The 17,628-nt window shown below is 39.6% G+C and overlaps 1 protein-coding gene across 28 annotated transcripts in view; it reads right to left on the bottom strand.

Annotated features, from left to right (window-relative positions):
• Nucleotides 1-2,462: 2,462 nt before the first annotated feature.
• The window catches only part of NRCAM (neuronal cell adhesion molecule), a 235,413-nt gene continuing 220,247 nt past the window's right edge, over nucleotides 2,463-17,628 (bottom strand). For 13 of the 28 annotated variants that reach the window (XM_084897737.1, XM_084897736.1, XM_084897743.1 and 10 more), the window contains 3 exons: nucleotides 9,082-9,213; nucleotides 8,463-8,541; nucleotides 2,463-4,977 (listed from right to left, as the gene is read on the bottom strand). In XM_084897737.1, the coding sequence (XP_084753863.1) occupies nucleotides 4,740-4,977; nucleotides 8,463-8,541; nucleotides 9,082-9,213 (449 nt within the window). In that variant the 3' untranslated portion in view covers nucleotides 2,463-4,739. Of the gene's footprint in view, nucleotides 4,978-8,462; nucleotides 8,542-9,081; nucleotides 9,214-15,067; nucleotides 15,221-16,326; nucleotides 16,447-17,628 lie in introns of all 28 variants that reach the window. The other 15 variants (XM_084897729.1, XM_084897754.1, XM_084897756.1 and 12 more) reach the window with 3 other exon arrangements.

Here is a 17,628-nt window from a genome sequence, read left to right as displayed (position 1 = left end):
AAATAAGTATTTATTTTTGGGGGGGTTAGGGGATTAGAATCATGGGATTTAAGCAGAAAGTATTAGAAATGATGTTTTCTGTCATTTTTTGTGTGTGTGTGAAGAAATGGAAGCCTACAGAGATGGGAGATCAGGGGGGTTTCACTTACACAAGGTTACACAGGCAGCTGATGGCAGAGTTGGAATGTATATTCTGGTTTCTTTCTATCTCAACCTGGGAACTATTTCTCTCCCCCCCCCCCCCCCCCATGTAAATACTCTGGTAATATTCTCACCCTCTCCTGCTTTAAAAAAAAAAGTGTAAAAATAAAAGTGGTGTGTGTGTAAACTGTGTTTTTTGTGCTGTCCATTCAATCACATAATATCAAAGCACTGGTGGCAGTCAAATGGCATGCTAGAGGAAGGGGGGACATATTAAGGCACCCCCCCACCACCACCACTTGCAGCAGGGAGGGGTGCCTAGTGGGAGCCAGGAGGCACACACTCTTCCTTCTCCTGCTGACCAGCCCAGCCCAGCCACCTGGCCGCAGTCAGCATGAGGATTAGCAAGGCTCACGGCGGCTACTCCCTGGAAGCTGTGAAGCCGGCAGAGCAAGTGACAAATGCATTTCCCCGGGTGGCAGCAGGCAATCATTTTCTGCTGTCAGACCACAGTCTGATGGTCAAAGGCAGTTTGCAGTTTTTCCAGAGCCTTCCTTTCCCCAGTTTCTTTTGCACTGAATGAAGCACGGGCGCCCCCTGGTGGTACCTTGCAGAAGTATCTGTGAGAGGGAGAGATTTGCCGAGTTTGGGTGAGAATTCAGTTCTTTGTTATGCCTGTTGCCTCCACAAACCATTTCCCAAACCAGCCAGGCCTGTTGTAGACCATCTGAACCAGAAGGTGTCAGTGGACCAATGCTTCCTGTGGTCAGGCTTCCACGTGGCCAGTCCCTGCTGCTAAGCAGAGCTGTGCCTGATGAGGGTCCTGATGAGCGTCCTGAGGGGCTGGCCCACACTGTGAAGTGCGGGGCCCAGCCTTCTGTTCAGAAGGGAATGCTCTCTGTGCTAGAAATCCTAAGGTGCGTACAGCATTTTACCGTTGACTTACATTCAGCGGTCCCCTGATCCGCAGTTTCGCTTTTTGCAGTTTCAGTTGTCCGAAATTAAGTGGAGAATTCCAGAAATAAACAATTCATAAGTTTTACACGGCAAACCACCAGGCATTGTCCTGCTGCGTTCAGCATGAGATGTGAATCATCCTTTTGTCCCTCGTCTCGTAGATGCTCCCGCCCAATAGGCACTTAATAGAGGGGTGGTTATCAGATCGAAGGTCTGGTATCACAGTGTTTGTATCCAAGCTATTATTATATTTCACTTCATAACGGTCCCAAAGCCATGCATATAACTTTTATTGTAATATATTGCTATCATTGTTCTATTTTACCATTAGTTATTGTTATTCATTTCTTACCGTGCCTAATTATAAACTAAATTTTATCATGGATATGTACCTATATGAAAAAAAGCCAAATACACAGTATGTATAGGGTTAGGTACTATCCGAGGTTTTTTTTTTTTAATTTAAAAAATATATACTTTATTGATTTTTTACAGAGAGGAAGGGAGAGGGATAGAGAGTTAGAAACATCGATGAGAGAGAAACATCCATCAGCTGCCTCCTGCACACTACAGTCCCTACTGGGGATGTGCCAGCAACCAAGGTACATGCCCTCGACTGGAATCGAACCTGGGACCCTTCAGTCCGCAGGCTGACGCTCTATCCACTGAGCCAAACCAGTTAGGGCACTTTCTGAGATTTTAAGCACTTACTGGGGTCTTTGGACATATCCTGCTTGGATAAGGGGGAAGAGGGGGAGCTTACTGTAACATGTTGTTACCCAAATAACTGTTAGGGGGAGCTCTGTGCCAGCAGGAGGTCTTGTGGGCGAAAGCTGGGGCCAGGGCACAGGTGAGTAAGGGCAGGTGGTAGGACAGCGGAACAAACTGGAGGCTGGCAGTTTACAGAGCTAGACAGGTGTGAGGTGATAAAGAGAATAGGGCCGAGGAGAAGCAAGTGGATGACATACCTGTAACATCTGTAAGTGCCCAAACTCTCTCACCTAGAGGGAGAGGGAAAGGCACTGCAGGTGTCTGTGGCTGGGAGGGCTGTGATCTGGGCAGCAGAAGCCAGGCTGGCGAGCCCGGAACCAGGCCTGCGGGGGGCAGGCTCCAGGAAAGGAAGTAGCCGCTGCTTTCTCAGACTGCGTCCCAGAGGCTGGTAATAACTCCTCCTGCTCTTCATTGACATTTTTTGATAGGCCCTATGTTGTTACCTCTGTGTCATAATGTGTCCAGTTTTGTGTTTCATTTTCTCTGCATATAGGTATAAACGTTACTTTTAGACCATAAAAGCAAAAAATAAAAACTTGCCCTATTTTAAAACATTAGGAAATATACATTTGGAAAAAGTTAAAAATCACAAAGAGATCAAAACTGTTTTAATAGTTACTTTTTGATGAAAATCCAGTCGTACCTGCTTGTACCGTTACATATACCATCGGACACTCACACGCCACTAGGAACATGACATATTACAAAAGAGAGGGACTTTTAAAACCACATTTACCTTTTAATACAAAAAATCTGTTGCACTATTACAGAAGTGACCCCTTCATGCACAGATAAATTTAGCAATCTACCGTTACGGAAGAGTAAAACCTGTACTTTTATTGCTTCCCCCCCAAACACTGGCAAGTGTAAAGTAACGTTTATTTTTGTGCTCTCTGATACCAAGACGAGCCTGGTTCCATTCGAAAGACTGATCTGTGAAAATGAGAGAAGGAGACACACAAGTATTCAGGGCCATCTTCTTCGCCTGGGATTGCTTCAAGCTGTGCTTTACCCACACGTATCCAAGATGCCACGTGACTAGGTTACGGAGCCCCACAGGCCAAGCTCGGAAGAGTCCATCTAGAAACTTGCTGTCCATGTGTAGGATAGTTCGCTAGTTCAGTTTCACAGCAAAAGAGGAAAAATAAAAAATCCGAAGGTATGGAAATGCTTTCCAGTCCCATGCACTGTATTAATGAGCTAACTTCGTAGTCAGTACAACATAAACACTGTTTGCATGTTTATTTGTATGTGACACCGATAAGCGTAGAGCATCTACATTTTAAGTGTATGTACAAATTCAACAAAATATCTACATATAAAAAGCTTTTACTTAAAATTAAACTTGATGCAAGTTATGAGAAACCAATTTATTGGCAAATGAAACTGAGCATTCCTTCAACCATAGGTTGTTATAGAATATCCTATGTGGAGGTAAACCATTTGATAGATGTTGTTTATAAATATGGTAGCATATATATATAAATATATATGGGTGTTTTGAAGCTGCAGATAGTAATCCGCTTGACTCTAGGGCCTTGTTAGCACTTACCAGCTTTTTTTTAGATTCTGAAATGTGTCCATAGCATTTTGCATACAGGTCTTTTAATGCAGAGAGTTTAAAATGTTGCCACATAGGTAAAGACTTAATAATATATTCCTGGTGGCATGCTGTTGTATGCTTTTAGTTTTGGAATACCTTGTGGTTTTTAAATTTTTACACCAAGTTGACACCTTTCTTACCAAAGGGGATTTGTTTTACTAGAAATTATAAAAGACTCCCGCCCCCAAAAAATCATCATGTGATCCAATCAGTGATAATGTTTCTCTTTTTATGCGTATGGGGAAATGCTCCTTAAAATAAGTGTTCTTATCCCTTTTATTTCCACATTTCCTTTTTTTCTTTTTCTTCCAGCATGGTGAGTTTTCATGATTTCTGCTGTATAGAAGTTACTTTTAGACCATGTCAGTAGTGTAGGACTCTGAGTCCGCTGTGCCTTCGATGCAGAAGGCGGGGTGTTACGGAATGCTTGTCTGAAGGCACTGCCTGTGTCCCGCCCTGTGCTTTCTGGAATACGTTTTGGAATCGAATGGGAGTGATGTGTCTGTGGTTCTTTCTGTATGGCACAAATGCCAGAATGCATTGCAATACACCTTGTTGATGCCTAAAAACAACTGAACAGAGAGGTGGTGTAGCAAGTGGAACACTGCACTGCTGTAATACCTGGAAGGTTAAGAAGGCTACGAGGTAACAAGAGCAAAGAGCAGAGAACAGAGTCTCAGTAAGTGTCAGCAAGTGCCACGGTCGTGGTTAACTCATTTAGCAAGTATATACTGTACGTACTGCTCCTAACGGTCTCCCCAAAAGACTAACAGCTAGACACAGAGTCACCAATTTCACAACAATGCCCACAAAGACATTGAAGTTCTAGAGAATACTACAGTAACACACTTGACAATGGAAAACGTTGTTCCTATTTAGGGGGTTCAGCTGAGAAGAGTATAAACAAAGTATCAAACCATGTCTTAATAGCACACACAGGTCTGTCCTTGAGCTGTGCAGCATTTTTTCATGCATCCTATTGAGCTGTATCCTGAAGAGGAAATCACATGGTCTGTGGGTTTTCTCAGTTCTGAGGAAAATCAAGAATGCCTATTTTGAACAAAAAAAAGTATGCCCTTTGCATTGCAGTTCACATTCACGTATCATTTGACTGAGTTGTGTTCTTGCCCTAACTGTTCTCATAGTGCTAACATACGGTAGAATACATACGTTCTGCCTCTATGTTCACAGTATGAGAAGGCTGACCGACAAGTGCTTGAGATAAACCCTCTTAAGAGGAAGGGGATATTGGCAAAGAGCTTACAAGTCAAACAAAGGAATTCATGGCGTTGACCGGAGACGGTGCCTCTGAGCTCTCGTTGCCTTCAGCTGGCTCTTTCTCTTTCTTACCGCTGTACTGCCCAATGAAGGAGCCGTCCTCGTTGAACTGGCCATTCACTCCCTCTCCATAGTCCACAAGGCTGTCATCACTGTCTTCTTTCTTCACAGTCCTGTCCGACGGTGTTCGGCTGCCCTTTTTCAAAGGTTTGTGGTCTTCTGCATCACTGGAAGAAAAAAGAAATTTTCACCAAGACTGGTACTTTGGTAAAGTGTTTTGTTCCGAAAGAGCATGCATGCCGATTATGATAAAGCGTATGGAGTCCCAAGCTTTGCTAGCTAAATCTGATCACCAGGCTGACTCCAATGACAGGGGTGTGGCTGGAATGAAAATCAGGCACAGAAATGGCTTAGTCATGAAATCGTCAGTAGGTGGATGGCTTCTTATCGTACATGTCAATATCAATGTCAGATTCAGGCTCCTGATTTAGAAACAGTTCAGAAATAATCACAAGCATTAAAAAAGGAAGAATTGAAAAAAAGGTAGAAATCATCACTATTTTGAATTCCAAAGGGGGTAAAGATCATGGCAAATAGAGAAGTTAGTATGTTAAACACTGTAGTATCTTTGATTCCTTGGATATCAATAGAGAATGATTTTGGTTAATGATTTTGGATTTTTTTTTCTGAGCAAGAAGCAACAGTAAAATCCTGCATTTCAAATAATTTTGTTATTGAGTGCAGGCCAGACTTGTAAACTTTAACCTTACCTTTCAAGAGACCTACAAATTCCATTAAAAGGATGCAGAAGAAACAAATGAAAATAGCCTAAGAAGAAAAGCAAAACTCTTATACTGATAGTATATAGTATTTTTTTTCTGTAAGAATTTTAGTTAATGGGTAAAGATTTATTATTTTTGAAAGAGACACGACTTAACTTAAGAGAAATATGTGTGTATTACGAATGGCATGTCAATATATTCTAGTGCGTGAGTGATTCCAAAAATGCAAAAGCAAGCATTTCCTGTATTCTCTTTACCCCTCTCCTCCTCTCCTAAGTGTGGGACGCAGCCTGTCTGTGTCAGATGGGAATCTAGGGAGGGTAATTTAATAGATCTTTATAAGACCCATTTTCCCTTTATTTCTCTGTTGAACCTTTGGAATGGGAAGAGTAATCATTATGTTTTAAAACATCCACTTCTATGGTCATGTAACTACATATGCACATTGACCTATTCTTTAACTGGTAACATTTGGCTTTAAAAAAAAAGAAAAAGGCAATGACAATATATTTTTTCTTCCAAAGAACAAAAATACAGGCAAAATAAAAAAACATAAACAATATTAGTAAAAAATAAAAAGGCTTAATGTAAAAAGAGAGGTCACAGTAGATGTATTTCACCTACCAATTTCTACAAGGACTTTATTGCTCCCTTTGTTTATAAGAGTGACTTTTACTTCTATCTGAGATACTAATATTTTAAGATGCACAAATATTCCGGCTCTTTTGCCAATAGTTTTTACCAGTGTTTTCAATTTTTTTCCAAGAATAAAATCTTAAGATTGGAAAAAATCGTAGTTTAATAAGACGTACACATGTGCTATTGAAAACTACCTGTTTCAACAAAACACAGGTTTTTGTCACAAACTGAATAAACCATGTTATCACCACTACTAATAAACAACTGGGGAAGTATCACAGAACCTCGGGGTAGCCTGTGTCTGGGGTTCTTTAGGGGACATATCATCCATTCTCCAACCTGCTGCAAGAATAACATGTACATCTTTGGTTATTAATTTGTAGGCTTTGCTTGAATATTTCCTATGAATATTTCCTATGAAGTATTGCTCATGACTTGATAAGACACTTAATTTCCCTGAAGAGTTCAATAATGAGCAGAATTCTGTCACCTGGATTCTAACTCTTTCTTCATCATATCCTGCTCTGTGAAACTAGTGTTCTAAGAAGTATACAGGAAATTCTAGTCTATGGCATTTCTTTGATCCATCCATGCCGCCATCCATTGTCTAATAAATGTTTATTGAGTGCCTATTGTAGGACAGGTAATGTTCTAGTCATTGGGGACATAGAGCCAACAAAATAGACTGAAACCCTGACCTCACGGAGCTACTTCTAGTAGGGAAAACACAGACATAAACAATAAACATATTTAAAAGAGTAGTGGTATAGTATATCAGAAGGTAATTAGTGCCATGGAAAACATAGAGCTGAGGAGGATGGGAGGTGTCAGAGGAGGGAGTGAAAGGTTGACATGTAATAGGATTAGGATGTCCAGGGAAGGCCTCATTAAAAAGTGACATCTTATCAAAGACTTAAAAGAGTTGACTTATCCAGGTGGGTAGCTGGAGGCAGAGAGACTCCAGCTGGAGTAACAAGCAGTACAAATGTCTGGAGGTAGAGGCAAGCCTAGAATGTTCTAGGAACAGAGGAGAGAGCTTGTGTGGCTGAAGCCGAATGTGTGTGTGTGCGTGTGTGTGTGTGGTGTGTGTGTGTGTGTGTGTGTGTGTGTGTGTGTGTGAGTGAGAGAGAGAGAGAGAGAGAGAGAGAGAGAGAGAGAGAGAGAGAGAGAGAAATGGAGGATGGGGGAATGAGTAAAAGTAAAAGGAGGAGATAGGGCTAGGCTGGATCAGGGTTTTCCTTCCTTGTCTGACATTGTAAGGATTCTGTCTTTAACTGAGAGAGGTGAGAAGCTATTGGAGGGTTTCCAATGGATGAATGACACACTCTTACATTTAAAAAGGATTACAGTCATCAATGTTGAGAACAGCCTATCCTAGAGAGCAGGAGTTGGCAAACAGAAAAATTGGGCCATTCCCATTTATTACCTATTACCTGTGACAGCTTCTGCCTTAAAACAGCAGAAGCGTGGAGCTGCAGCAGGGGCCATGCAGCCACCAGGCCCTTTCCAGGAAAAGTCTGCTGCCCCTGCTCTAGGAAGTCAGGGGGCCCATGGCAACCATCCAGGAGAGAGATTATGGACACATTTTGAATGTAGCACAGACAGGGTTTTCTGAGGAATTAGATATGTGATAATGGAGAAGAAAAACAATGCCCGGATTTTTGATTTGAGAAACAGGAAGAACAGAACTACCCTTACTGGATGTTTGGACATGATAAAGTTTGACATGTCAGAGGAACCACTCCTTTAATCATTTTATGAGTCCAGTATAACACTGATATCTAAAACTAACAAGGACAGCCTCTAAAACAAGCTAGTCGTCCTTTCATGATTAAGAGGTGGAGTTATAGGTTTTTAGAAAAAAAATAGTCTCAAATCCGAGATTAAAGAGCAACACTGGTTTTTAAAAGCACCATTTGGAAGGTAACGGGCACAGTGCTCTTCACTGGGCAGCTCTGTGGGGCCTTCACTGTTGTTTTAACTCTTCTTGTAACACAGCAGCTGTGCTAGGCTGGTCCCTACAGCAAAGGCCTCTGGATAGTACTACAGAGTGGACGGCACACTCCACCTTACACCTGTGACTACACTGGCCATTTGTTCTTTAATGAAAGCGAGAGGCCATTTTAGCTGTGAGGGATGTGTAAACATTTAGAAAGGGAAGAGTTTATGAACTAACATTTGAAGAAAAGATGAACTAGCAGGGAGAGCTGGTGAGACCCCGTCCCAGGAGACCAGTGCGGGGGTCGGCAGTGCCGGGAGGGAAGGAGCGGGCCGGGGAGAGGCAGGCTCACCTGTATTCTCCAAACGTGCCGTCGTCTTCCTTCATGGGCTGGATTTCGGGATCAGCGTGGGCGTCTTCCTTTTCTTTAACTGAAAATTTCAAAGAGATATTCTCATCTATTGATCTCGTGTTTCCTTACTCCACGTTGTTACCAGTGCACTCTTTGAGATACACAGCAGTGGAAAGAAAACACTTCTACACAGCCATAGGGGTCATATAACACTAACCCTATAGGGAAAGCCACGGTAAACATCATGACATGAAGACGCCCGCCGTTCAGGCATTATTTCCTCGGGGAGACTTCAGGGGCCTCCACCCTCTGCCTGTTGGTTGTGGGTGCTATTTTGGCCCCTAGGACTTAGGTGGAGCCTAAGGAAGCAGAGTCACTGATATCTTCAAAGAAAACATCAATGTACTCCCACCAAATGTCTCCTGTCCATCAACAATGTTTAGGCTCCCTTTTTTAGATTAAAAAGAGATTTAAAAAAATGGTTTGAACAGGAAGTCCAAATGCATGGCTCTGTAAAGGTAAACTTATTGCAATCTACATGATTTACCCTCATCATTTCTTTTTACTTCAGCGGGTAACTATGCAGCATTGTAAGGCAATTTTAATCGTTATTTCTTACCTGGATATTTGCCACCCTTGTTTCGTCTGATGAAGCAAACAATCAACAAAATTAAGATCAGGAGAGCGACGGCGCACATGAGACCAATGAACCAGCCTTGCGTCGCGATGTCCACCTGCCGGCTTGCCATTGCTGGAAGGCGAATGGATGGAGTCAGTGAGAATGGGATAAGAGAGAGATGTTGGAGTCTCTTGTATAAAAAATTCCTGTAGTATATAAACTTTAATGTGTTTTACATGTGGCCCCAATTTGGAATCTGGTCAGTTATCAACCAGGTATAAGTACTTTACTTCGAAAAATCTTAATGAAAACCATTCAAATAGAGAAATCTGAATATTACCATTAAATGCCAACAAGCCCTGCTGAACATTATGTTCACAGTTATTACAAGTATGTCTTCTCAGTGGAAACATAGTCCCAAACAAATGAACACATTTACTGTTTGTAAGATAAAAATTGTTCATTAAGTACCATGGTAAGAATATAAGACTGAATTTTAAGCAGAAGAGAATGTATACATCTAATGGAGTATTTTTCCTTCAACGGCACCACTTTGGAGGCTAAACTATTGCAATGATGCTGCCACCTTTCAAAATGTTTTGGAAATCTGTTAAAAAAGAAAACTTACCACATAAAAGAACTGTCCATATAAGACTGGAACCAGCCTTGTTATTTTATATCTCAATTTTTCACTCAAAATGTTACTCAGATTTATTATTCATCTCCTTTGCTAGTCATCTTATTTATAAGAGACAGTTCTGAATAACTTTCGCAAATTTCTGAAAAATCCAATTTACCCTCAAAAAGGTCAACATCGCTTAGGAACCATTTAAAAGACCTTGGAGCCCAACTAGCATGGCTCAGTGGTTGAGTGCCAACCTATGAACCAGGAGGTCACAGTTTGATTCCCGGTCAGGGCACATGCCCGGGTTACAGGCTCGATCCCCAGTAGGAGACATGCAGGAGGCTACCAATCAATAATTCTCTCTCATCATTGATGTTTCTACCTTTCTCTCCCTCTTCCTTCCTCTATTAAATCAATAAAAATATATTAAGGGACTTTGGAGTATATCTTGATCAGAGGCATCACTATTGGAATAAGTGACCACTTTAGAAAGAAAACACTCATTCACATGTACACATATTCTTTACGTCTTCGATTCTCTGTTTGAGTCAATAAATGTGAAGCCTCTTTTCCAACCAAATCTCCGAAGAAAAACATGGAATAATTAGCATTTCTAGTATTACTCAAGAGTGTCAATCAAATGGGACAAAGTGCAGCATCACTGGCTATTCAGACATGCCCATGAGGATTTGTTTAAATAAATTGGTTTAAAACTTTTTCAAAGGTATTTTTCTATTTTGACCATAAAGAAGATAAAAGTTTTTTTTTTTTTTTTGTTTTGTTTTTTTTTTGTTGTTGTTCATAAGCATGCCTCTGTAATGCTTTTAATTTGATTGAATTTCTTTTGAATACAATTAACATTGTTGGCTTAGGTGTATGTGATCTCTGGACGCGGAAATAAGCATGGCTACATGTATTCTAGGTTCTGATATATGTACAAAAGTGGCACCTCATTGCCTTTTTTTCTCCACACAAAATACAGGGAGAAAAAGAAAATGCTAAAAATCAAGTGTGAAGAGGGATGTGAAAAATATGTGGATGTGTGTTCAAGAAATCAAATGAGGAGTGGAAATACATTATCTGGAATATAATGTATTTAAAAAAGAGCTACAAATTTAATGCCAGTAGCTTTTCCCCTTGTGCCTCATGGGTTAGAGGGGATTGTGTTGTATCATAACTTGATACAACGTAAGCACCAGGATAGACAGTGACCCCCTTCCACACAGGTGCAACAACGATGGTGATGATGATGAACATAGTCATAATGAGAGCTAACTTTGTGAAACTCTTACTATCTGCAAGGCACTGTGCTGGGAGGGGGAAAAAAAATCTCATTTAATCTTCACAACAATCCTTTGACATAAGCATGGAGAACAGATCCATGTCCAGAGAGGGTAAAGAACTTGCTCAAGAGCTGGAGTCTGACCCAAATCTGTCTGACTCCAGGGTACATGGTAGTAGCCATTATGCTCTACCGTTGGAATGCCTTCCTGAAAACATGTCCAGATATCAAATCTGCAGAAGTCTTTACAAGAATAAAACGTCGTAGGACTTTCCATTCGGAGAACGGTAAACATAGTTTAAAAGTCCTACACTATAACCTCTTTGGCAATATATTTCTGTCATTTCTCATGTGGATTTTGTGTGCTTTTTCTTCAAAACTGAACCCCAAACCAACTGGTGTAAATCTTTTGAACATTTGATTGAAATTTAAAGAGTTTTTAGTACACTTAATGATTTACAGCTTTGTAAGAAATAGTATCTGTAGTTACATTTTCTACTAATTAACTGCAACTGATAAAGGCAAAATGCAATAAGATTCTAAAAAATGAGCACAAACATTGTCTTACAAAGATGGTGACTGACAAAATTGAACTGGCAGCTTGCTACTGTGAAAAAGGTGGAAATGTTTCTTTGACAGTTCATAAAGGAACATCCAAATTCACCTTAAATGATTGCCTCTACGTCTAAAGAAAAAAGTTCCAAATATTTTACTACCGCATTCATTATTTAAAATTAGGCAGACACAGAATGTTACCAGATGCATGTGTGTGCACATACTCACATACATACATGCACACACAATTGCACCAGAAGTTGATATAAAACAAAAACTATATAAGTTAAAACAACTTTTATTGACTTCCTATCCATATAAGAATGAATCTAAAGTCCACAATGACTAAAAAGGCTTCTAGTATTCCTAGGAAACTCTAAAATCATCTTAACTACAGATGATTTTATAAACCCAAGTTATGCATATCACACACACACACACACACACACACACACACAGAATGAAGCCATGGGGACATTTCTTATTGAATCTGATTTTCAATGTGTGGGTTATTAGTAAGACTGGGTTGAAGAGAGAAAGAGGATCTTCAATTTATCTAAAACCCTTATAAAATTATGTTATGTATTACTTGGGTAATCCAGAAAACCATAAATTAAACAAATAGACAAATATCAAGAATGTGAAAAAAGAAAATAAGCCAGCGGAATGAAATTCACTTGGTTTCCTAGGAGTTAGTTTTAACAACAATATTCTGCTATGGCATTGCTTGGTGTCTTGCGGATAATTTGTGCTCTGTGCTAGTATATCTCTGAGGAAAATGTTCTGAGTACTTAGATAATAAGATGAGCATGGAAGACACAGTGGGATAAATGGCTATAAACAACCCACGATAGCCCAGCCAGCATGGCTCAGTGGTTGACCATCAACCTATCAACCAGAAGGTTGGATTTTATTCTTGCTCAGGGCATATGCCCAGGTTGTAGAATGGATCCTCAGTGGGCAACTTGCAGGAGACAGTCGATAAGTGATTCTCGCTCATCATTTGGTGTTTCTATCTCTCTCTCCCTTTCTCTTCCTCTCCATCAATAAAAAAATTTAAAAATCCATTACATATAAAAATGCCTTGTTCCATTAAAATAGTTAGAAATGTATGGAAAGCGGGGGGGGTGGTTTAACCTTGGCTAAAGTTTGGGGGCAGCTGACAGGCTTCAGTAAAAACAAATCTGCTTTAAATCCTTTGTGATTTGAGAGGAAGAGATAGGGTAATTGAGGGAAAGAGATGAGAGAGCAGGAAGAGGAGATTGGGCCTAACAGGATTGTGGGTAAGAGGCACAGCATCAGGACTCCGCCGACAGTCCTGTGTGATTTGGTGTTCAACTTTGGTGCCACTGGAAAAAAACAGAGAGTTATATCTTAAGTACTCAGACTATCAAAGGCAGGGATGGTGTCAGATTAACAAGATTCATGAAACAAGTGTAGATGAAAGTTGAGTCTAGTTCCTGAAATTAGAAGAACTCAGGAAGTAGTACCTCATTAATGCAAAATTAAAAAATTAGCTAGAATGATATGCTTCCATGCCTAGGACTGACATTCAATCTCAGAATGTAGCCTGGAGGGGAGGAGAATCAAGAGCGGTAGAAGACAATGCTTTCACACTGGAGTTAGCCCAGTGGCCCTACAGGACAAAGCAATGAAACCGGGAGAATGGGGAGTTGGATTTACAATACATATTTGCTCCAGGAGGTAATATACTAACTAAGGTCACTAGGGTTTAATTAATATTTGTATGTAAAAGGTGACAATAACTGGTTGTAGTCTTGTCCTATTTCTCCATCGCTGGCACACAAGAATGGCCCACCCATTATGACAGCTCATTTGAACCACCTGAGAGCTGCAGCTGGAACTGTAGATATAGCAACACTGAAGAAAAAAAAAAATTTTTTTCTAAAGGGTTTGCCATCTGTCCTATAAAAGGACATAAAAGACCACACCTTGATTTTATGGGTGGAATCTTATTCTAGCTGGATCTGCAAGCTGGGAGTTCACTGGACCCTGGGTCCACAAGAGCTGGGACGACTAAGTGGTTATTTCTGAGACCACTCGTTCTCCTCCTGTGTGGACCTGTGGGACCCTGTGTGTGGGGGGGTAGTGAGAGTCTCTCCTCCAGTGCTGGGAGACTGAGACTCTAACCCCAGCTCCCCCACGTTCTAACTGGGTGACAGGCAGGCATCCCGTCTCTCATGACATGTCACTGGCATACTGTATAAGTGGGTAATAACTCTACCCACATCACAGGATTGTTGTAAGGACTGAATGAGAAAAGCCATGAAAACCATTCGCCTGGCATAGATTAAAGCTGATTAAATGCTAATGCTGTTGTTATTACTAAGTAGTATTCTAGATGTAAATAAACAGAATATCTACTAGAGCTTTTAGTGTTTTGAAATTAAAAGCTATCAATAATAACAAACATCTTGTAATACGGTCGATTGATATTTATCATTTAAGTATAGCACAGTATTTTCCTAGAACTTTGTACACAAATGGATATGAAAATGCAAAGAACAGAATAACAGAAAAATTTTGTCTTTATATATTATGACTCTAGCATATGAATATTTAAAAATGTAGTTTAGTAAATTATTATTACCTTTGGTTTCTCTCTCTCTCTCTCTCTCTCTCTCTCTCTCTCTCTCTCTTTAGAAATCACTCTTGACTGCATACTTTCTAAATGATAAGAAATGACTTTAAAATCATAATGCCTGGGTAACTAAAGATATAAAAAAATACATGTTGCCTATAGATTCTATAGGAAATGCAATATTTCCTTAAGAATGCATGAAATGACTGAACAGAACATGTATGAATTACAAAATGAACACATACCACACAGCCCTTCTTTAAATTTAAGTAAGCAGAGATTTTTCCCATCTTGTGAACAAATATGAATATTTTTGACTTTTATATGAACATTTTTATTTATTTTGGAGACCTTAATTATTACTTGTTTTGATAATGTTCAAATAACTAAAATTTATACAGGCAGTCAAATATGGTTTAATTACAATAAAATACATAAATTGAACAATTTCTTATTCTTCACAAATTTAACAATATTTGCATCAGTCGTCTAAGCAAACTGCAAGGTTCTGCAGGGCTATCTCTCGGCCATTTTGACATGAAAAAAATTTGACTTTATCAATGAGTTTTTTCAGCCTCAAAAGCATTTCAAAAAAGTCCATTCTAACTCTGCAGAACAGTTTATTCATGTATGTGATGTGAAAGACTGAGTTACCTAAATAATGAAAGTTAAGAATCACATTTAGCTCTGTTTTTGTAATGGTTTTGGCAATAATGTCATTAAAAGATGATTTGCTCAATCCTGTAATTCATTTCATATAAAGAGCCAAAGACAATTAAAAGCCCAACTCCCAACCCAACAGGACCCCACAGAGAGACATTCAGTCCTATCCACAGCAGCACCATTTTGCCCCCATCTCCACCCGAGTGCCGGGTGGCTGCACCTCTGAGCATGAGCAGAACTGGCATGGTGTGCACCTCACCTGGGCCTGTCTCAAACACATCCTCTGAACTCACAAAACCAGAGTCCCCCTCAGCACCAACTCGGACTTTGTATGCTGTTCCTGGCATTAGACCCTTTAACCCAAAGAAGCTCCGAGAACCATTTACAATTTCTTTCCTCCATTCTTCTTTGCCTATGGAAATTTTGCAAAAACAACAAATTATAATATTTTAAGGGACCAGAAGTCACTTAAATGCTTCAAGAAAGGAAAATCCTTTATATCCAAGAGATAAAATATAGGATGTTTATGTATATCATTTTAGGTCAAGTCAAATCAATGAAAGAACTACATGAAAGTTGATGTTCAGGTTGCAATTTTGCATACGTGCCCATTGTTTTAAATCTTCTTTTTTAATACAAAGGAGGCTTCTTTACCTACACCTTGTCTTAAACCACTAGTGACTTTTTCTATTAATGTGTATAAAAAGAACTGTTACATATTAAATAGTTTAAATGAACGTTGGGAAAACTTGCTTTTAAGATTAACAAGGTGAATCTTTTAGTAAACTTGAATGCCTTCAAATTTATTCAAGTTATAAGTTCAACCTTCCCCACACATTGGTTTTCCTTAGAGAATAAATAATTGTTTGCCTGATTAAGACCTAAATAGAAAGTTGGGCCATGTTCAACATTTCATACAAACATTCCGCGGCCACCCAGCTTACTATGCACGGAGCACACTGCGTTAGGAGGCGGCAAGAGGTTTTCATAAACTGCTGACAGTCAGAGCTGCCCCAGCTCCTGGTAGAAGTGGCCAGGATATAAGCAGGGAGCCTGATTTCAGGAATATATTAACATCAAAATACAAGTGGTAATTTTCTGCAGTGTCTGATAAAATTCTGATGCATAGTATATGCAAAATGACTACTTAAAGTCTGTTTTGATTTGATTTTTGCTACTTCAAGGTCCAATTTGATCAAACTTTTCCTCTTTTCTATTGTATTTATAAATATAATAATTCTTTATTACCCTTGTTTACACATTTTGGGTATAGAACAATGAAAATAACATATGCAATAGAACTTAAAATAACAGGAACAAGACAGATTTTTTTTTTTTTGTTATGCATAACATATATAGGTTAATGGTTCACTACAATGCTATTTTAGATAAATCTGATTCATTTAATTGGGTCAAGTTATTTTTTCAAGATGATCCACAGTAAATCTTTTAAAATGTTCTTAATCTTTTTAAATGTATCCCCCAAATTAAAAACCGGGTAATGAAGTTGTTTCTTACTGCCGGCTACACCATATTCAACATAAAAGTTGACATGCTCTGGTCCCTCATATTCCCAACTGATATTGGCATAGGTCTCAGCAGCTGCGACAGTAAGTTTGCTCATCCTGGGATTTACTGCTTGAAATAAATATACAACAGAAAAATAAAACAAACAGACAATCAAATAGCAACGCCATGCACACAAATATAAAATAATCCTAAGTACTCTGAAACTGTGCAAATAAAACTGAGTTAGAGTTTACTGCTGAAATTTAGGGTTCACTCATGCTTCACTTTATTACAGACAGGTTTTTCATTTATTAAACTTAGAAAATAAGTCCGATTAGAAATAGTGAATGATGCGCAATGTTAAAAATCTAGGAGTTCTATGAAACGGGTCCTGCGTAATGTGAACTGTTGTCCATGAGATACAGTCCCAGGAGACACCAACGCCTTCGTTGACTGGTATAGGAGGGTGTGTGGGATTGCTGAGCGATGCTGGGGGCAGAGGTCACAGACTGCAAGGGAAAACCCAGCACTAGGTGGCTGCTTTCAGTTCTGTTTATTGTGTCAGTGTGGGTCTTTAAAGAATCTGTGTTGGGTGAGAGAGAATGCTCCTCCCAATAGTGGCTTTTGACCTCATTTGAGCCAGAAACTTCTCTAAGACTCTGCCTCTGGGGGTTCAGGGACCCAGGTGAGGAACATCTGCTTGGAGGAAGGTGGAGGGGTAGGGACGCTGGAAGAAAAGCTGCAGGAAGAATCACCACATGTGCTTTTATCTAAGGTTAAGAAAGGAGAAATGAAAGAACTATTTCACTTGACACATCCCAGAGAGCAAGACCATCTTACCTTCTAAGTGCTCATTACATATCCTGTTCTGAAAAACAGCATCTTAAAACACCAAATTACGGAGGTTACTTGCTACTGAGTAAAGATGGCTCCTATAGCTATTAAAAGATGTTATGTGGGCATCTGAAGCTGACAATTATGTCAGCTTTACCCCAAGAGCCTAAACTTAAAATAACATATTGACAGATATATTAACTTGGGTAGTTAAAACTGGTAAGACCAGTTTATTATCCAGAGAAAACATCCTAGATTAGGAAATCAGAAGGGTTACTCAGACTCTAAAAGTAAATTCCAAATTATGTTGCGTAATTTAGAAGCTAAAGACCTCTTACAAATCTAAAATGTGATGAATCTGCACTTCTTGGGATCTAAAAGAGAAGTATATTAAGAAATTAAATAATGTACTTGACCTCTGAGGTACACTTCACCATCACATTGTGTGCCCCTTCATGCTAAGGGTGGGAAACGGCA

This window comes from Pipistrellus hanaki (genome assembly GCF_964339955.1).
Source record: "Pipistrellus hanaki genome assembly, chromosome: 10".
Classification (NCBI taxonomy): domain Eukaryota; kingdom Metazoa; phylum Chordata; class Mammalia; order Chiroptera; family Vespertilionidae; genus Pipistrellus; species Pipistrellus hanaki.
Note: the sequence above shows the minus strand (reverse complement) of the source record. Positions and strands in the feature narration are given on the sequence as shown.